This window comes from Diadema antillarum, unplaced genomic scaffold (assembly GCF_040938485.1).
Source record: "Diadema antillarum isolate AM-2024a unplaced genomic scaffold, OU_Dant_1.0 seq00001242_RagTag, whole genome shotgun sequence".
Classification (NCBI taxonomy): Eukaryota; Metazoa; Echinodermata; class Echinoidea; order Diadematoida; family Diadematidae; genus Diadema; species Diadema antillarum.
The window spans coordinates 297,078-320,287 of record NW_027272029.1 but is presented as its reverse complement, the minus strand read 5'-3'; the positions used below and the strand labels follow the sequence as shown (position 1 = coordinate 320,287).

General features: G+C 37.1%; 1 protein-coding gene across 1 annotated transcript; it reads right to left on the bottom strand.

Annotated features, from left to right (window-relative positions):
* Positions 1 to 2,176: 2,176 nt before the first annotated feature.
* LOC139745222 (PDZ domain-containing protein GIPC1-like) lies at positions 2,177 to 22,121 on the bottom strand. The gene is made up of 5 exons (XM_071655629.1): positions 21,596 to 22,121; positions 20,109 to 20,475; positions 15,784 to 15,896; positions 4,103 to 4,184; positions 2,177 to 3,021 (listed from the first exon to the last, which is right to left on the bottom strand). The coding sequence occupies exons 1-5, from the start codon at positions 21,974 to 21,976 to the stop codon at positions 2,816 to 2,818; spliced, it is 1,149 nt and encodes a 382-aa protein (XP_071511730.1). The 5' UTR covers positions 21,977 to 22,121; the 3' UTR covers positions 2,177 to 2,815.
* Positions 22,122 to 23,210: the final 1,089 nt, after the last annotated feature.

The following is a 23,210-nucleotide window of genomic DNA, read 5'->3' as shown; positions in this document are numbered from 1 at the left end:
CTACAAACACATACTCGACATGCATAACTTCCATGTAAGCACTTCAGCCGTCCCCATGCTATAAAGAGACATAAAATGTAAATGAGTTACCTCTGCAAGTATGCGGGATATTTTTTTCCCCCTGTCGTCTCCGCTTTATCTATAATCCTGATCAACATGGGCATGCTGTGTGTATAATATGCTGTGGTTTGTTGGTTGTGCCTGCATGAGACACGCCTCCCTGAGTGGCTGTATTAAAGTCTATTAATATCATGTAGCAACAAGCTCTTAACCCTTTAGCATCTGAATATTCTAGGTACATAAGGGCCTACGGTCCCCTGGAAGGTACAACAATATCGCTCTCATTTCGACAACTTTCTCAGGATAATAGCTCACTGCATGTTTATTTTTGTCTATTATAAGTTATGCTACATGAAAGCCTATTATGACTTTACCAAGAGAATGGTGTGCCACAGAAATAATTCTGACATACTTTTGTTGACCTGTGACCTCTTTCAAATTACATGATTATATATTCTATATGAAAACAAAAAAAGAAAATGGGAAGGCATAAAACTACAGAAGAATGGACGGGTGGTTTAGGGAGTAATAAGACAGGTGGTTTCGGGCATTTTAGTTGCTGATGGGTTAAAGGTAAATAGACCCAGGATTCAAGAGGGATGACGTTGTTGCATGGACCATCTCCCACTAATCTGCCATGTTGGGTATGTCCAAATTAAGTTACAACATGTCAAAATGGTCGAAATAATATCAATCTCAATACATCTCTTGATTCCGCAATGGTTACCTAGCCTTACATCATCCGGTCATCGCATTGTGAAATGAAGATGGCGGCGGTCATAACGCCATTCAGCAGCGCCCTCTGTGTACCTTTAATGTGCGGATTTGCTGAACGCAAGTCTTTTAGAATTCCTCGAACCCCTCTCCCTTTTAGGACCAAAATGGACACTGGTGTTAGTCTCTGAATCAGGTACAGATTGATATTTCTTGATGCGGAAGTTCAACCATCATTTGTCCAGGCAGCGTTGTAAAAAAAAAAAAAAAAAAAAAAAAAATCTTATTCAAGATTCTGGATTTGACATTTTTGGCATGCACAAAGAGATTTTTGTGAGAATTAATCATAAATGACGCATACAACTCTGCACATTTGCCATTTTAGGGGTGGGGGGTGGGGGGAGGGGGGGATTGAAAACAACAAAAGGGGAAGTGAGGTGGGATGATCTCTGTACGAAAGAAACATACAAACAAAACAAAAACAAAACATGGCAGACCTACAAGTATGTAACCAGGGGATACAATGTATACCAGACAAGGAATAGGTCCATTTGATATTTCCATTTTTTTGTGTGTGTGCTCCTTTCAGAGATTTTCTGCCCGTCTGATTTTTTTTTTTTCCAGATTAAAGGCCATCTCCTTCGTAATTGTGAGTACTTGTGAAATAAAATGGAGCACAAGAAGCTGTGGTGAAGTGTATAGACAAGCCTTATAGAATATTGAAGTGATATACTTGCTATCAACACATCACACCACAGATAGAATAAGTGATATACACTTGAAGTTGTAATTTAGTTATTTTCTACGCACCGTATTTGACAGTGCGAAGCTGTATACCATATAATTAGCGGTGAGTCGTTGATTACCTTCCATACACTGTTTTGCAGTGAGGAGGGTGTGTAGACAAGCATTATGGGATACATAGTATAGTAACTAGTTACTTTAACACAATGTATTACAGTGTGGAAGGTGAATAGGCAAGCTTTTGAATATAGAACTACTGTATGGTGATTTTTTGTTTTCAACACACTGTATCATGCACAGTGCAAAGGTGTATAGACAAACATACAGTAACAGAATATTAAAGTAGTCGTCTATTTCGACACAATGTATTTCACAGTGTGGAAGGCGAACAGGCAAGCCATACAGAACAAGTGATTTGTTGCTTTCAACACGCCGTACTGCACGGTGTGTTTCTGATTACCATGGTGGTGTTAATGAGGTTACCTATCATGTGAAGTTGTAAACCACAGAACCACAAGGCACAGTTGTCTATAATCGTCTTTTGTCTCATAGGCAAGCCCTCAATCAAGGCACTCTCCTACACGACTCATTGTCAATTTCCTCGGTTGGCGAGATGCAGATTTAGCTTGGAATGACGTCAAGCGGACGACGAGCGACAAATCTCTTCCACGCTGTAAACTCAGGCACAGTACTGAGGCAAGAATAAAAATTCTATGCCCACAATATGCTAGACTCGTATTTCGAAGACAGGCTACTAATCAAAACCTGCATCACACACACACACACACACACACACACACACACACACACACACACAAACATGTAAACGAAATGATTTTCATGACCGGTAGATGCAATATACACATGTAAATGACATAATCAACATTTCTGAATACACAAAGTCACAAGTACGAGCCTTGCGTTCAGTAGATGCAACTGGGGCTATTTTACCGCTGATTTGATTCGTTGCCTTTTTTTCTCTATGTCTTTTTTTGATATTGAAAATCGCCTCGTGCTTCACAATGCATTACACAGGCTGCATGTGTCTGAATATGACATTTAACTACAAACTGTTGATATTACATACTTGGCAATATAACCTGCTGAGTGACAATGACCACCACGAGTCACGTATATTATCAGATTCTCACTTTAACAAGCGCGTAAGAATAAACACAAAGATTCTACGAGGGAAAACACGGAGGCACCTGAATCACATACCAGATGAACTTGAAAGTAATGGTGCACCTACTAATCGGAATCCATATTTTGTTGTTGTTGTTGTTATTCTTCCTCTTTAAAATTGTTCGTCAAACTCAGCCACGATAGTGTTGCTATTGGCTCCGTCCGTCTTAAGTCGTTTCTCTTTGGCGTCGTTTATGAAGCCCCAGACCTCAAAGACGAACTCCTCGGGGAACCCAAAGTCGTTGAAGTTTTCCTCGAAGGCCGTCATGAACTCCACAAAGTCATTCTTACCTTTAAACATGTCCACGATAGATGTCGCTGCAGAGTGTGGGAGAATGGACAGGGGGAGTTTGAAAATCATTTTCAGTAAACATCAACACTCTGTGCGTATATTATGCCGATTAACATTACGAACAATTCATTACAATTGTACATCTCACGAAACAAGATAAACTTTTTTTTTAATAGCAACATTTACAAATGCAAAACATTTCGAGATTTTACAATCACTGATATCGTAAGACTTAGGAAAAGGAATATGCTTTATGAATAAAAGTTACAATGATTAAAAGATCATTGTAATTTTCAAATTAGAACACTTGTATACATCATCATAATGAATTGCCACACCACAACTGATGAAATGTTTTGAAACAAAAACATGAAATCCCTCAGAGTCAAATGTTTCTTACAACTTTCAGCTCGATTTATTGAAGTCAGTTTGGATGTGGAGTAGAATCGAGTTTCCACACTGTTGAAGTGGATAATATTTTAGCCCCCAGTCACAAGGATCGGTAAACGTGACATCCTTGAGGACCCTTTGAACATATAATGTGAGTTGTTGGATACTATTACCATTGATATCGCAACAACGGTAGTGGAGTTCATTGGATCTACTGTGGTGCTTCTAATTCTCTCATTTTGTGCATACGTTGTATGTGTCTTTGTGTTTGCATTTGTGTGTCTTTGTGTTTTTGTGTGTCTTTGTGTTTGTGTAAGTGTGTGCATTGTTTGTGGATGGGGATGAGGTTGAGGAAAGGAAAATTGTTGTTGGAATCATTCACATGTAGATCTATTGGCTGTTTTATTATTATTATTGTTTTTATTACAATTATGGTCTGATTTATCAACGGTATATTGCACTGTAATCATTCTATTTTACTCTTAGTGTTGTCTTATTATTCAAGTGAAGATTGGTTGCTTCATTGTTATCATACTTTACGAGCAATGCTGTTTTATTTTACTTATGTCTTAAAAATTATTAAATATTATAGAATTGGTTGATAAACTGTTATTATAATTCATTGGTAATGTTGTTTAATTCAACTTTTAGTGTTGTATATCAAAAGAAGACCGATTGTTGTACTTTGACCTTCCTAAGGGAGTGAAAACTGCTCACCCAGATCGAGATCTCTGATTCCCATGTAACTCTCCAGACAGTCATCGACCTTGCGACAGGCGGCTTCTTCGTACTCTGTGGGCTGCAGAGTGATGGGAAAAAGTGTCAAGAGAAATGAAATATTAGATAGCGTGAGAATTAGAAAGAGTCAGAGAACGAGAGAATATGAAGAAAAAGATGAACGAATGCATGGATTGAACAAAACAGGACAAAGTCATGCTATAGTGTAGAGTAATGCTTGCAGAACTAATGGTCTGTTGCCAATTTGCTGTAATTCCAGACATATAATATAGTAAGACTGTGTATTGATGTTAATGCTATACAACTGTACGCTATCAACAGATACAACTGCACAGGCTGGTGAGGATCTGTATCCATAAATCCCACCATTTCTTTGAAAATATCATAATCATATGAACACATCATCAACAACAACATCATCATCAAACTAGCTGGGTCAAACTTGGTGCCAAGAGAAATGATCCATAGTTTGCCCTGCACGTATGAATGCTTACGAATGATTAATCCTACATATCTGCCTAAAACACTACCTCTTACAAGTATCATAGTTGCTACAAATAAAATCATTCATAGTAATATTAGCATATATCTCTACAAAATAAAATTGTTTTATATTGGACGAACAAAGACAAAGTATAACCAGTCACATGGCAGCATGTAGTCATACAGTACATTCTCTGCTATGTGTGCTTTTAAAAAAGCCTCTGAGGTTATGTAACTCTAAAAATCATATTGTAAATCTCATTGCATATTACGTGTGTTTGTGTAGTGTTTTGATATCTTTTTATGGTATTTCCAGAACACATTGATCGCCTTAAAAGTATTTTGAAAGTACAATGTATCCCTCCATATCTATCTTGGTTACAGTGCCATCACTTTAATATAGTACAATGCAGTGACATTTTTATGGCAATTCTTGGGGTTATTTATGATAGACTAATACTTTACACTCTTGATGCAATACATCTTGTAAGGGAATAATAAGGTCATAAACAATGACAAGATTTTAATCCTCAAGTGGTTGATTGGTTTTGAGGTAACAGTTCTATAGGAACTCAACTCTCCAGCCATAGATTCTTTCCACAACTCATTAGCCACAAGAATGAAGAGGTGCGCTTCAAAGAATATACAACCTCATTCAGTACTCTGCAATTAATTCTGCAAAATGGAACAAGCATTCTTGAACCTACAGCTGTATAATGATGAGTGAAATATTGCAATCAAACCATATACAATCTTGTAAGCACTGTGATATACGCAGGTATAAACTTGGCACTCTGTTGTATGCTCTTGTATGAGTTATTGTTGGTGACTGTTGCACGGTGGAGGATTAAAGGTCGTATATCACTTTTGCAAATGTCATGAAATTTTGCATGACTTTTAAAAGAATATTGTCGCTCAATGTTGTGTGTGAAATCTTACAGTTATACACATGAGAGTTTTTGATAAAGAAATGAAATGAAATACAAAACCTGATGTCACTAGAGAATATGCTCTCCATTTGTAACAAGAATAAGACATTAATATTCTCATCCTGGGGTCCGTATAAATTCACTGAAAATCTGTAGTACTGTTTCCCCCTCTATCAAAAACAAGTTTCCAGTAAATCCTGAGGATAGGTCTGAATTACCATCCTCTACAATATGAATGGAATCTAATGAATCTTATGAAAGGGATCTAATTTTCATGGTTGCAAAAGGGTCACATGAACTTTAAGGGAGTATTCTCTATAGAGGAAGTTGTTCCTTAATTCACATCTCTGTGGTAGGAAGTAATCAAGATGGCTGAATGCACCAATTTCCTTGCTATAGCTTGGCAGTAGTGTGAAGTATAGGAAGTTCTTCAGGCCGAGTTCTTGTGGCATACGAGTTTACTGAACTTCAAATGGCTAACAAAGTATAGCATACTATGTGCATTTACTGTCTCATAATTGACTTCATGGTTTCATTCTCATCTAAGGGCGGTGAGTTGGCTCAGTCGGTAGCGCGTCTGCCTCACGATCACGCGGCCCAGGTTCGAACCCGAGCCTGGACTGAGCAATGTTGTGTGTAAACATACCGTCCCCTCTAGCAAGAGGCAAAACACTCTGTCCCTCGGATAGGACATAAAATGGAGGTCCCGTGTATGAGAGAGTCACAGCTCATGCACGTAAAAGATCCCGCTTCATTCATTCATCGCAAAGAGCAGGGTGTCTAACCCGGTGAAGTGGTCCCACCCCACATCCAACTGGACCCCATGGAAGACCAGCTTAGTGTAGCTGAATATGGGCAATCCAGCCATCTTCACAGATGGAAAATGAACAACAACAACAACAACATCTTAAAATTGACATGCATATTAATGATCAATGATTGGACTGCAGTGGTGGATCCATTTCTATCCGCGCACCCACGGTGCCCCTCCCCCTTTTACTTTTCTGTTAAAACAAAAGAAATAAAAAGAAAAAAATTAGGGGGCGCGAGCGCCCTTCTCTAATTTTGTAAAGGTGCCTCCCCTTTATGGAATTCCTGGATCCGCCCCTGGGACTGTATGCTGTTGTTGAAAATCTTGGATACTATATACACATATGCCATTTCAATATTCCGCGATGGTTTTATTTTCACGAATTTCAGGGGTCAGGGGCTACATCAAACTCTGAATCTTAAATAAAACTTGCGAAAATATTACTCTAATCCCAACATGAATGTGAATGCGTGCATACTGTACATTGCTCTGTCCATTTGAATCTAACCAAGTGCTTGTTTTAAAGTTGTCAGGAAGTCCCGATTTACAAAAAATTAGAATCTATAAATCATATGGCATATAAACAGTCTATCATAATATCTCATAATTCAAGACATCTGGCATTTTTGTGAATAGTTATGAAATGAGAACATTAGAAATGGCTGGAGTGAGTGATAAGTATTACTGTAAACCAGACATTTTTGTGTGTATGTAATTTCACAAGGAGCCAAGATTCACACTTAAGTAAAATGTGCATGAAAAGTTTTGTCTGTGTAATGCTTTCTAATAGGTAGAGGCAATTGGCGAAAGTTTAAATCTGCAAAAAAATCTGTTGGTCCCAATTCGAGAAAGTTTCATGCCTTAAATGCTTTTGGTTTTACAGTCTTATCTCATCTGAAGAGAAAACTATATTCCCACCTTACAGACAATATGCATTGCATTTCTGTTACAAGAGGCAATATTTTCACAAAACTGAATTCATGTATACAAATGTAGGCCTATACATGTATCACTAAACTTGCAATATTAAACAGCCTCTCAATCAATGAAGAAAAAACTGAATTGCTTCATATATGTTCACGTTTCAGGAAAAGGAGTTTGCTTCCTCCGATAACGTTCAATGAGTTTATTCTTCGTCCTACTAGATGTGCACGCAATCTAGGGGTTCTTTTTGATGATCAACTGACTTTGATTGATCATATCAACAGTATATGTCGTACAGCGTCATTTGGACTACATAGAATTGGTTTAGGTAGACGCTATCTTGATCAATGTGCGACTGAACGACTTATACATGCTTTTGTAATGAGTAGAATTGATAATTGTAATGGATTGTTATATGGCTTGTCAGATTCAATGTTAGGTAGACTACAGCGAATTCCAAATTCAGCTGCAAGATTGGTTACCCAAACTCACACATATGACTCTATTTCTTCAATATTACACAAGTTGCACTGGTTGCCAGTCAAAGATAGGTTAGTTTATAAGTTACTTGTAATTGCATATAAATGTCAACATCAGTTAGATCCTCATTATTTGCAACAGCTCCTCCAAGAATATCAACCTTCCAGACAACTTCGCTCAAGCACCGAACAATTGTTAAAACCGGTTCATGTATCGACTAAGTCATACGGTCAACGATCATTTCAATATTCAATACCTCAACTTTGGAATCAGCTCCCTAATGATATCAGAGAATGTTCATCATTAGATCAGTTCAAGTCTTTATTGAAGTCTCATTTGTTTGTAAAGTAACCATTGCTCTGTAAATTGTTTAATGATGTGTTTTAAGTTGATATATATGTAATTTTCTACTTTGTATTGTGTGTTCTTACACATGTATAATCTGTCTTTTCTCATTTCTAAAAGCGCTTAGAGACTTGAATGTAATTTGCGCTCTATAAAAATGGTTTATTATTATTATTATCATTAATATTTGAAGAAAAAAAAAGATGATGATGACCTACATGTACAAAAATCGAATCAATTCAATCCTCTTTCACCTATAATGTCAACAAAGTCATTCAGTACAAATTCAGAAATATGCACTCAGCCTGAAACATCTGGAAATGGTTCCCAAAACACATTGTGTCTCCCCGCATGTTGACACGGCAGGGTGTGAACAACGTTTACCTTGTGGGTCAAAGTGCATGATATATTTCTCTGTGCTCTTTTGTCTTCGATGACAAATAATACAAAAATGTGCATTATACTATTCCAAACACAGGCAAATCAGCTGACAAACGGCTTATGTAGAATGCATTGTCTATGCATAAAGATCACATATGTACTGTAATAGAGAAATCTTCTAAATAGGAGATGCCATAGGAACAGGATATTTGCTTCTCATATTATGTTCCATACATGTGCCACACTGCTGTACATTGCACATTGCATGTGATTGCAGACGCTAACATTGTAAACAGCATCAGAGCACTGGAAACAAAATATTTTTACCTTTCCTGCAATAGAAGACATGTTTTGTAATACAATTTTGGAAAAACAGCATTTTCCATGAAACCTGTAGTATTTTTTTCCAAAAAAAAAAGGCAATACAAAAAAGATGAACTGCACAAAAGTAACAGTTAGTATAGATCTCTGTGTGATATGCCATGCATTGTACGCAATTACCAGTATGTGTAACATAACGACTGCGCTTGAGAACATAATATTGGAGTCCACCATCGACAAAACATCTTTGAATCATTCTTTATCATCAATTACAGGTGTACAACTGTATATCATGTACTGTACATGTACATGTACAGTTGTATACTTTGTACGACAGCCTAATGTGAGGTCAACATGGTGGAATTGAGGGTCAAAACTGTTATCACCGGATTTTACATGATGACCGTGTATCCTTGCATGCTATAGAAATATAATGGATCACGCAAACCTACATTGTGTACACATTCACTGTAATCACCCTGAGCAGCTAAAGCTCACATGCAGCTTGATGAATGCACAGACCCTGGCCTGGCTTAGTAACCATTTGATCAATATTTCCATATTGCATTTTGCTCACCATAATATATTAAAGGTAATATGTGATCGTCAGGCAGAGCTTTGAGCATTTGACATCAAAAACACATCAACAAATTTTGCTAGATTATCTCAACATTTTTAACACTATCATTACTCATATGTACCGTTTCTTGTACACAATAATTAAGTAATAATAGTCATACAGTAGCAGTGGTATCAGATTATACAAATTTGTGTTTGCCTTAGAATGTAGCATTTACTTGTAGTAACTTGTTCTTACTTCTTTCTTCTTTATTGTTTTAGATTTCAATTTCATCAACCCAAAAGCAACAAATATACATGGGGCTCTATGTCATCAGTCTTGAAGAAAACTTCAGCCAGTTTCTCCTGAAATTAATCTTTACCGTTTCAAAAATCACGTAATGGCTGGAAGAGAAATTAAAAATAAAACTCCATATGACCCCATATGACAGTCTGAAGTCCTTTCTTGCTTCTTATTACGATCTACAAACCATACATGATGAATACATGCACATGTACAAATATGTTTTTCCTAAATCTATCTTAAAAAAAAAAACAAAACAGTCATCGGTAATGAGAGAATAAAAGATATCCGTGACTTGTCAGGCAAAATGTCAATGGTTTTGCTCCATAAATTTCATCAGATGTTTTAATGGTACCTGCACTCCCAACACATCTATTACAGTAATGATCATTCTCTGACACTCTAATTGAAGCCATAAAGTGTAGTAATTATGAATAGCCTGAACCTGCATGAGAGAAATGGTTAGTCTATGCAAAACAGACCCAGACGATAACATGTACAGTCGAACCTCTCTTATCCGGCCTCCCTTTATCCGGATCTCTCCATTATACGGATGCAATCTCGCCGTGATTTCTTTTTTTACATAATTACGGGAGGAAAGGGGGATTCCCAACTCAATCTAACAATGGCGACCTACAGTCGACTTTGCCGAGCCGTGATGATCGAATTTTGAAGCGTAGTTTCGTCGACTCGTACTGTTTATTTTCAAGATCTACTTGATATATTTCTTAATAATTATTTAGGTAAATAATCCCAAGAATTTATAAAAGAAAATGATTTCATTCTTGCAAACACGAACTTCTATTTTGGAGTCTGTTACTGAGTGTAACAATGAAAAGGTTGCAGTATACACATTACTACATGTGGTACTACAATGGGCTACATCAGTACATGTGTACAAAGTATATGTACATGTATAAAGCATTGAGTCTCCCGTATCCGGCCAAATCCCTTATCCGGATGAGCCCCGGTCCCGACTTGTCCGGATACGAGAGGTTCAACTGTACATAATGTTCGAGACAACTTTAATGCCCTTCTCATGAAATTCTCAGCCGACGATGTGTTGCACATTGTTTCATGACCAACCATAGTTTGGAGTGTCTGGTATGTAAAGGAAAATATGATGCTTATATTGTCACCATGTCGTTTTCAGTGGTTGTTGTGCTGTTGATATAGCACCAACACATTCACAAGCGAGGTGAGCGCAAACCAACTGTGTCCGCACAAAGGTTGGCTAAAATAATCTGCAAAATTGATAATAATCAGCCGATAGAATAATTTCCCTTCTCAAAATTGAATTGCAACTTTAGTCGATTGATATGTGGATGTATTTTGAACAAAATGGTGTGCAGTTTTCATGAAATATCTACTGAAAGGACATTTTGTGTACCAGTCATGTCAAAATGCACAGCAAATCACTATAGATGCGATACCATGAAAATTCTTCCCTGATAATTTACAAGCCAGGAAATATATAATTGGAACTTATATGACAAACCATTGAATAATTGTGTACTGTCAAGTCACTTTGACCAAAAGAGTGCTACAGTGTAAATTTAAGTTCGATCACCGGTGCAATACAATGACAAGACACAAAATCATTAAATTTAAAGTGCAATACATGACTCAACAGTAAAATTTTTCTTTGGTGGTCCATTCCAGCCACTATGAAATCTTTGAATTTGAAATTTGGGTGGACCGAAAAAGAAATGTAGAAGTCCAAAATAAAAAGAAATGCACAATTTCATTTTGAAGCTTAGCTGCCTGACTGAGCTACCAACAGATACAATGTAGCCCTTTTGAAAATCTGGTGCCCCGACATCAATTCTTAGAGGCCTGGGCCACCATGCCAATGGCCAAGGTTAATGTCAAGCCATGACATGTAATAAGCATTTTTCAAAAGCTTCTTTGGACACAGCTTTGCTGAATGGTTGTGATTTTTACAACCAATTGCTATCTAGAAGCAAAATTTGGTAATTTATATGTCAAGAAATTCAGATGGGTCCCTAAAGACCCTTTTGCTGAGCTTGCCCCCCCCCCCCCCCCCCCCCATGGACAGACTCCATCCATCTCCCATGATGACCAGTTGCTCACATCTTTTGTAAAATTTCCCTAGCACAGCAAGAGGGTCTTAGAGGGTCTTGGTCAAAGGCTAACTGTCATTTACAATGGAAACTGATTTGGTTTCTCCATCACAACACACTCTTTCACAGCAGTAGACTTTATGTGGCTTTCACTCTACACTGTACCTTATTTACATGATATGGAATATCTTGCATCAACTCACGCCCTGGGTGCACACACACGCAAAAACAAAACATAAACAAAACCTCTCAAAGTATTCTAAAATTTGTAAGGAAACCATCATCTCAAAATTGAGAAATTATTCGGACAAAAAAACTAGCAATTTCTCGCAAATATAGCACCTCAAGAAATTGGCAACACGTTGAAACACAGGCAAATGAATAGTATCCACAGTAATTCTGCTAGGAAGCACACAATATCCTGAGACGTTCATGGAATGACTTGCCCTTCAATGGATAACAGACAATAATTAAACATCTTGGAGTGTCTTATCAGACTAAAATTTTACTTTTATTAGTATTACTGCTCATTTTCTGTTCAAAATATAACTTTGGGTTTGGGAGCAAATTTCCACAATTACACTTAAAATTCATGTTTTCAGAGCTTTGCAACCGAAACATGAAACATGAATTAACATGAATTTGTTATTTCTATGTGGTCTCTTGTTACAGGTCTCATTTATGTCAACAGACAAATAATTCCACAATTTAATACAGGAAATACTCCACTTTACTTTTAAAAAAGTCAGAAAATCAAATCTATCCACCGGACTACAATTTCCACCATACATAGTGTACATTGTATGCAGGTTTGCAATCAGGCTGCATAGTAATCAATAATTCTGGCTACAGCTACAAGTAGCTGTGTTACAAATCTCACCAAATATTGGCTGCAAGTCGAACTTGAATGCAACCAATTTACATTCAAGGACGGCGGACTGGAGTTTTTCAAACCCCCCCCCCCCCCCCTCGAAAAAAAAAACCCCAATAATGATAATCACTACCTCGTCATTTTCTGCTAAGCATATCAAGGACACAAATGACATGGTGGTCTGTTTGGGTGGGAATTCCACGACATAGTTTCCTTATCAAGTGCGTTTGCTGGTTTCATATTTATTTAAACATCGATTAATATTGAAACGCTATACACAATGAACCTTTTTTTTCTTCTTTACCGTTTGTGTTTTCTTTTTGCTTGTCAGTTCAAATTGAAATACAATTGCTTTCATACATATTGCACAGTCTCTACCATGCAATCTATGCATGTTGCTATATTAAAAAGCAGGTACAATGCATTTTCATGCAAATTTTATATTTTCCAGGATATTGCTATTACACCTTTTCTTGACAAAGAATATTCTATACCATGACATCAACATTAAACAACAAAAGGTCAAATGATGAACAACATGTACAGTAGGCCTGCATGTACCTGTTGTAAATTATCAAGCATTTGATTGGTTAATTGCTGAAGTATTGCAGAGCACTTCATATTGGTTGATTTCATCAAGATTACGCCAAGTACACTTATAAAGCTAACACAGGCGCTGCTTGTTACTGTTATAAATTAAATACAGAGGTTAACTTCAGTGGCCACACATTACACATCACATCTCAGAACAGAGAGAAAGGAAAAAGGTAGCTTATAAATTTCCTTCACTCTATATTTTTTGTTTTCAGTGATCTTTTTATTAATTCCATTTCCTTTGAAAATATAACAGTTTCAAAAAAAAAAACAAATCATATTGCACATATAGCGTGTAACATTTGTCATAAATGTTCATGCATGTACGAAACATACATGTATTCCATGAAAACAAGAATAATCATTCAATTCATTTTAAGGCAGAAATCAAGCAGAAAAAAAAAGGATGAATTATCCTCTTTATGCTAGCACTGTCTCGTTTGTGGCTAATCAGTTCTTGTATCTTCTTCCACCCCCCCCCCATAAGTTCATAGTACACCTGAGTCTGTACGACAACAATGGTTCGACAGATCATAAAGATAAATGTGTATGTGTATGTGTGTGTGTGTGTGTGCGTTAAGACATGAATAGAAATATCATACTTTTTACTCATATCTGTATTGACGTGTGCACTGCCCGTACTTGACTGAAAAAAACTACATAAGTACGGTATGCACTGCTTGCAAGCGTGCAGTTGAAAGTCCTTCATTTTACCAATCTGTGCATGACATTGCATGGTACAGTACAAAAGTGTATACTGCATAATGCTGGCATTGTGCATGTATGAGCATAAAAAAACAAACAAAAACAAAACCAAACAATCAAAAAGACAAGAATAGAAGTAGGCCTATATGTTCATACATGTATTACTGATGTGAAAATGAGAAACATAAAATGTGACATAATACAAATGCAAATTGTGATATCAATGGGACTGAAGGGGAAGGTTTTCCGCACACTTGGTACGCAAAAACTATGGTGTACATGGTTATTCAAACACAGTTGAGGTGAGACCACGCAAATGACTGGGCACTTTGTGTGCTGCAATACTTCAGTACACAGAGAATGGTGTTTTGTCCACTAACAATGTCCGGTCTTTGCACCACTGCAATCTGTGTGTTTGTGCAGTGCACAATATCTGAAAACCATAAAAATGTGTATTTGTGTAAAGAACGCCAGGAAGATGGTGAAGTTATAACCTTCTTTGTAAGATATCTCGTGACATACAGATTGTATTTAGCAACTTCTGCACGTTGTACCTTCTTGTTTTCTGTTGTACCTTCTTGTTTTCTGTGACAAACAAAATGAGCTCTGAATTTAAATGACGTATCGTATTCATCTATTATTAGGTTTTCTACAGGGATGGATTGTTGTAGAGCAAATCATCTTAACAACAGAGAATATGAATTATTTCCTTTTTTTGTGACAACTTTAGTTTTCTTTGGTTATATGGGCAACACACTTTGGACTTTCAAAAATTCAGTGTTTTCTTTTCTCAAATTTTGCCAGTCAACCAATATTTTGCAAAATTAACAACTCTAAAAAGTATTACCTATCTACCATTACACAAATATGTCCTATTGTCTTCACGGTGGGATATTGCTAATTGTTCTCTTGAAAAGGGATTAGTACTTTGCTTTCATTCTGTCAATGTGGTTCTTGATAAAAACAAAACAAATCAACCACAGTTTGTCTTAAGGTTCCAATTCACTAAATATCAAACTAGTGAAATATATGACACACATAGTATATCCAGCTAACCATTTTGTATCAAACTGTTGTACAGAACGTGTAACTCTTTCATTTTCTGATGTAATTTGACTTTGTGTTATGATTTTAATGTTTTTCACATGAAATGAGTGATGGGGTCTGGAAAACTCTGTAGTATTTACACAGAGTGACATATTATACAAATAATGAATGTTTATGAGTGCAATGGACAGAATATTTCATGAGGTAAGAGATAAAATGATCCATTCAACGAAGCGCAGCCAAGTTGAATGGATCAAAGATTTCATCTTTGACCAAATGAAATATTCTGTCCATTGCATGAATGAAAAACATTTATTATTTGTTTTATGTGATGCCTGAAATAGATCCTTATCATTTGAAGTTCTATTAATTCAGAAACAAGAGAGAGTGCTCACTGAGCGCTTTCCAATACGCGAGCACGCTGTCGCATACACACACTGCAAACGAAAGCGTTTTACACGCGTCGTGTGCCGGGCTCTCTGCATGCGTGCAATGGAGCAAATCGTATGGATCCAAAATTGCACGGTACATACGTTGTATCTTATGGAGCCACAATTGCATGGGTGACGACGTCATAGTGAAATGGGACAAATGGGACTAATGTATCGTCTATCATCTGCCGGAATTTCGAAGCTAAATGATCAAAGGAAAGGCCTGAAAATAGCATTTTTCTGGGCCATGTTTGGCTCGCCAGTCAGCGACTTTAGGATCCTTTTGTTGTAGCGGGTCACAAATGATCAATGTCAAACAACCAATCAAATGACAAGGATCTAAGCTGTATTTAGGCGTTATATAAACACGTATACACATGGTTGGTTCTTACCAGTGCTTGGACCTTGGCGGGGCCTTTGCTGTATAACCTCAAGGTTTCCTTCCCTGTCTTGATGTTGTTGTTGCCAGCAGATGCTGCCTTGCTGCCCCTTGGCGCAATCTCATCTGAAATTAATGAGTTCAGAGCATATTGATGAAAAAAATAATATCCACACAGGGGGAATATATTTCAAGGTGATTTACTATAATCATATGGGCATTCCTTTGAAACTAGAGTACGGGAAATACATCATGGTTGGATGATGATTTTTGACCCTGATTGACATTTAGCATTTGGAAAGATTTGTTTAAACAAATCATGAACATGATTATTTTTTTTTTTCAACTACAGTAGGTCTTCAAGATACCAGTACTTTTTAAGTACAGCTTGTACAATGGGAATGCCATGAAATCCATGCCATGTCCGACATCAAATGGGCATGTACAACTGAGCAGAGCAGAAATCAACCATTCCATGATCTAAAACCTCTAGGAATATATACTCCACAAGAATTGAATATATTACGAAATAGTTAGATACTGTTTACAAGTTTACAGAATAAATGAAATTCACCAAACAAATTTTCTGCAAGTGCTGTCAGAGTAAATGGTGTTCAATTCTCAATAGGTTTCAGACGAAAGGAGACTTGTTTAGTCAAAATTTGCAGTTAGTATGAGAGTGTGTTGTTGGTTTTTTTTTTTATAACAGTACTCTCCATTTTGAATCTGTGGGAAAATTCATGGCTCCTAAAAGAAATTTTCAATACACAGTCTGTACAATTAGAAATTTCAAAAAGATCATCCACAGTAGCTCTCTATTGTATTCTCAAATGATTTTTCTTTTGCTAGAGCCATTTTGACTGTACTCCCACTGCAACCCCATGTACCTTAGCAAAAGTGCATCATGCAATACAAAAACAGTATTTTTCATAAGAAAAATCTTTTTTTTTTCCTTCTTGCCTGAATCCCAAATTAATGACTACGGATTCAGCGAGTTGAAAAACCCACAAGTATCACCAGCGTCAAGCAGTGAAATGACGGAGTAAGACAAAACGATGAGGTTGCCATTGGCAACAGACAGTTAGTCTGACGAGGGGGATAAAGACAGATTTGTGATGCCCAGGGGTTGCACACATCTTTACACAATGCCATATGATATGAACTCTGTGTTGGTGAATGTCATAATCATCAAGTGTGCGGTATAAAAACCTTCTTTCCTCAGGTTCAAGGATAATTGTGGAACATTCTGTTGGGACTGTCACAAAATACAAAATTGGGTTTAATACAATATGTTAAAGGCATTATTTACCATTGCAGATGAAACAAAAACCCAGCTTTAGTGCTTCAAAATAGTTCGAAAATGGGAGTTGGGGATAGAAACAACCAATGTAAAATGTTACTTTTTGGGGAGATGATGAGAAACCTCATTATGAAATATGAAAGAGGAGTATCTGAAACAAGCGATACTATTAAAAGGGGGAACCCACCTTTTATTAGGATTGCCTAGTATACTTTGTTTTTGGATATCTCAGCCATTTCAAAACTGATTTTCATCAAATAAACTCTGAATTCCTATTCAAATTGTATGCTTTGTAACATTACATACAGTGATTTTTCTAATTATCTCACAAAAAGTTAAAAGCTGAATTCTCGCCTCAACCAATACTACACCATCCCTTTAACAGTCTCTATGAATGTAAATTCACATAAAAACAAACAAAAATGCACCAGAAAGAACAATGGTTTTTTTTGTATGTCTGACCTGCATCTGATGTGCATGTTGCATGCACATATCATTATCAATTAACTACAAAAATCAATCCTTGATGTACATTGTAGTACCGTACCCATGTTCTGTGCTATAGTGTACCTAGTTTCATCAAAGGTCACTACTGAAAGCATGCCAGAAAAGGCCAGCAAAATGAATACACAAAATGCTTGAACCATCACTACCCTGCTCAGAGAAAGATTATGTGCATTATTAAAGGGGTAGTACAGTATTGGTGGAGATGAAAATTGGGTTTTAACTTTTTTGCGAGATACCAAGAAAATACTTGTGAAATAGTACAGAGCATACAATTTTAAAAGGAATTCAAAGTTTATTTGATAAAAATCGGGTCTGAAACATCCAAAAACAAAGTAAAACAAAACGATCGTAATAAAGTGTGGGTCCCACACTTTATCAGGATCGCTCTGTTTTGGATATCTCTGCCATTTCAAAACCAATTTTCTTCAAATAAACATTGAATCCCTCTTGGAATTACATGCTCTTTCATATTTCATAAGAGGTTTCTCACTATCTCACCAAAAAGTGATAAAAACCTGAAGTTAAGTCTCAACCAAAACTATACGATCCCTTTAAAGTACAACGTTTGTCTACATTCATCTCATTGGAATGAATATGTGACATGTCTGCCCACACATGTGTATAGACATTGCACTCACTTTTAACTCAATTTCCTACATTGTACAGCACATTCCCCTTTTGATATACTGTTGTACGATGTGATACTGCAGTTGAATGAAAATCATTACATCACTGGTAATGTTTAAAATTTGCAGACATATTTTGTGTACAATATATGCGGTGAGAAATACCGGTTCTGGTCTGCTTTAGGACACACTTCATTGTTCTCCATTGGATGTCTGATTTAATTGCTCTTTCTTTCTGTTATTAATTGTAGTGTTATAACATTCTAAAACTGCTGAATCATCTAAAATTTAATCAGTGCCTCCCTATGATGATTGTCAATATTTTGCATTGTAAAGCAAACAATCCCCTCTTTTTTCAAGTTAATCAATTATCCATAGATCATTTGCTCATTTCATAAAAGGGTATGTGATGCTTGGATGTTGCTGTAATTGCAGAATTTACCATGGTAATGACTCCAATACAGGCATCTGATAGGTTACTCTGCGATTGTTGCAACAGTTATGCTCTATTAACTGAGCATTGATGTGATCGACAACATAATTGGCCATTTACTATGAATACAGATTGCATACAATGTACATGTGCAATGTAGTTTCAATGTACAATACAGAGAAGTATTGTATGTCATACTGACTGAAAATAATCCAGCACTGACTGGTTTAAGTCAACTTGAATGTATAATTTATCTCCTGTATCCAGAGGTCTTTGCATTGATAGTCCCTTGTGTAGAATCCGACTGTTATATGCCCCAAAATATGCAGTTGACAAGACTCATGGTGTGACCCACTTCAGCTAGCAAAAGTTTTAATCTAAAGGGTTGGTTCACACTGGTAATTAGAAAAGCACTCTGAAAGCACAAACCTCCGGCAAGCCAGCAACTCATTTCCACCCTTACGCGTACATGCATGCAATTTACCTCCTTGTTTTTGTATACATGTACATCATTGTATGGCACCTTGCCCGAGCAGAGCACACGCTTTAGTGCGCGGATAATGTAAACCTCCAGTACGCGCAGCTTGTACCCCAAGTTCATTGACCTTATATGCCAAAAGATGAAAAATCCTTCAAAAATCCATAAAAATTAGATCACTACTAAAATTGAAAGAGGTGTTCCTTGTGTCAATATTGACTTTTTCTGCAAGTTTCATTTTAATCCGTATGCAACTTTTTGAGTTATTTTGCACTTGTAAAGAGAAATCAACGCCTATGATCACCTCCTTCCTTGGCGAAGGTAATTATCATAATTACAATACCTCTGAACCCTTTTCTTGGAAATACACGATTGCCTCCCTTTACGACTCAAAAGAAAAAATCTATACATCAATAGAGAAAGGTTTTTTTTTTTTTTCTTCTTCTGATCTACATCTGCAAATGTGACCAGTGGAAGACGAAAACACGAGTCAAATAACTCAATGTTTACTTTTTACAAGGTTCCAATATTTGAATTGAAGTGATTTGTGTTTGCTAACCATCACATACATCCATATGACATGTATCAGCACTAGTATATCATAAATTTCCAAGCAGGTAACCTGATATTCAATTGTAACATACATGGAACCTGCCAGCTTTAAAATTCAGGAAATAGAAAAAACTGGGAGAAAATTATTGACCAAAAAAAGAAATTAGAATTTCAGCAAAATCTCATACATCACTATAATAGCATGTGTTGACAATGTAAGAACTCAAGGTTGAGTGAAACTTCCTCTTTCCTAAGAAAAAGGAACATTCCCACCAAACAGGATCAGTTTGCAGGTATGTTAGAAATGATATTGACATTGCTCTCCCCACCTCACCCCCTCCCACAAAAAAAAATAATAATAAAATCTAAATTCATGTCTGTGCCACACATTTTTCATCAGTGACATATGATAGATTTCCCCAAGAGATGGCACAATACTTACTGAATGCTTTGTGAGGCTTTACAAGCTTCATAGTAAACTCCTGGCCAATGGGTAAATCCTTTAGTGCCCTCGCGACCTCGAAATGCCGGCAGCCGATCATGCTGCGGTCGTTGATCATCACCAGGTGATCGCCGACTTCGGCGTAGCCGTTCTGCGCCATCACTGATCCTTCCTTGATCCGTTTCACAAAGGCGAAGCCAGCACCATTGTCCGTGATTGTGAGTCCCAGAGCAGCTTCGCTCTTCTCTACACATATCTCATACTTCTGCCCCTTGATGTGCGCGTATATCGAGTCGCTGAGACCAATTTGGCCACCCAGTAACTTGTCCATGTCTACCTTGAATGTGTTCAGTGTGCAAAATATGATCTGGGAGGAAAAAAAAAAAGACACGTAAATCAAAGAGTTGTAGCAAAGTTCAGAGCTCATTCAGTTTGTAAAGTTAACAAGCTAGTTAGGCCCTAGATGTAATCTTGTTACATGAATGTGGAAAAATGCAATGTAAATTGAATAAATAAATAAAAAATATGCCTGCATTATGAAACCTCCCAAAACAATTGTCAACATTTTATGCCATTACTGATTTGGAAAACTATACATGCATAGAGTATCTTCCATTGTCGACTAGTTGGTCATCTGTCTCTACACCACATGTGCTGATAACATTGATCATGAATGCAAAGTATATTTGTTGCTTCGAGGAACATCCCTTCTTCATATACATTTTTAATACTGATCATGACATGATTTTTACGTATAAATTATTACCTTTCAAAAATTTGAAAAACCTCCAATTTGCTGAAAAAGCCTTTCATTTTACCTAACTTCAGTATTTCTTTGTCATAAAGTTTACACCTTGTAATCATGAAAAAATGCCTCCAAGTTACTAAAGAGTACTTCATTTAATAATAAATATAATGGGTACTGTAGTTATGGGTAAACTCGGCCCCAGAGCACACATTACATTTACAAATGGCCGAGTTTACCCGCTAGGTCGAGTTTACCCATAACTACAGTATAACTGCAATCGAAAGTAGAATGTGACATTTTGAAACACATTCTCTCTGGAAATTTGATAAGGCCAAACATGGCCCACAACATACTTCCAATACCTTCTGAATGACATGCATGTACAATTTAAAATGAAGGGCTACACAATTAATCATTCATGGAGTATAAATCCATGATAAAGGTTATAAGTTCATAAGTTTTTCACAAGGCGACACTACTACCAATTAACTTTTATTTTCTATTCCTATTACTATAAGATCTAGATTTAATTCATGATCTGGTTGAACAATGTGCCCTGTCAGTAAATATATTAAATGGCTACAGCATTACCAGTGAATATGCTAGTTTTATATAATTTGTGTTTTTTAATGCTACATGTACAGTTGTATTTTTTTATACTTCTTTTAAACTGCAGTGTTTGTAACTAGTTTTGTCTATTCAACATCTCAAAGACCTTTCATCACCATGATCACGTTACCTGATCTGCTGGCATGGAGAATGCCTGCCCAATTTTGTCATAAAGTTCTTTGACATTTGTAAATCCCTCTACTTTTCCAGGGGGGCTCCCGTGTGCTAGGAATGCGTTGAAAACGAGTCTCCTAGGCGTGGGGGGCTCATAAACTTCTGTCGCCTGTCTCCGTGCCGGTGACTGCTGTGATGCACCACCACCGCTGCCCCTACCGGATGGCTGCATAGCGTCGTTAGCTACCGTTGGGTTGCCCGACGGACTCCCGTACGATGGAGCAGTGGTTGGTGGTGGTTCCCCTGCGCCGTTATAACTCGATGGGTTCGTCACCGGGTCCGCGAACCCTCCTCCGTGCTTTTTCTTCTCCGACTTCTTCTTCTGGAAAAACGGCATTTTGGACGAAACTTTCTTCCTCACCGGTTGTCTGCGATAGTTATTCCAACAAATACGAGAGAATATTCCTTATCTGCTCATCAGAAGTCCACAAATATTCGCCAGGATATTATCCGGAAATTGGGTGTCAAATACCATACCTATCATTCATTCATATCACTCGTCGAAATCAGTTAATTTACGCATGCGCAGAGGGAAAATGAGGTCAGCGAAAAGTGCACGCCCTCCCAATCAACAGGTGGACGTGTACGGTTCGGCTTGTTGATGATGTTCTTGTGTCGATTAGGAAATAACAGTTTATGGTTTTCCTCGCATATGACCATATATCCGATTGTTCCGATATGAAGCAGTGATTTATCTCTACACTAATGAGCTTCGCGGAAGAGAGTTTCAAAAGAAATCGATTATGAATCCTAAGGATTTCGTTGACAAATTGTTTTACCAGGCGACCTTGGGCCTCGAGGGTCGAATTCATCACTTCTCTCGAGGATAACAAAACAGAAAGTGTTGATACTACTCAGCTTGTTGATTGCTTCAGAAATCATTCAGAGGATCAGATTTCCACTTGCATGGGTGTTTCGCTCCTGCATTGGTTAATGATGAAGGAATAAAAACTAAACTTAAAGGGCAAAGATAGTTTCACAAGTGGTTTTATGTAGGTTGCGTGTATATGAAGTCAATTCTATTGTAGGGCCTATGCATCTTAATTTGATTCCACATTTTCTAGAATGAATGTAGAAAGAAAATTCTCGCTTTAACCTTCCTCAGTTGACGGTGATATTCTTTTAATATCTTAGCTGTCATTGTCATGTATCTATTCATGATTTTGTCTTACCAGTCTATGTGCACAAAAGCCTTATATGTCGATGACCAGTAAATGAAGAAAAAGAGGTGAAATAATTTGTGCAAACATGTTATATAGAACACTATGGGGGAGGGGGGGGGGGGGGGGGAGAGGGGTGGCCTCTTCCCGAAACATATTTTCTTCAAACCTGTTCTTGGTATAAGAGAGTAATACATGTTTGAATGTCCTCCTCAGCAGATAAGTTCTGCCTGTGCCCAGATATTTGAGAAAAGTGAAAATGAGTGAAATTTTGAGAACAATTAAAGCAAATAGCGAGAAGAGAGTTCTGCTCAACACCTAGATCACACAGAGTTACCAATTTGTCTTACCAGATACTTTCTTAACTTTTACAATTACACTGTTATAAATTTTTGTATGTATCCAATTTTC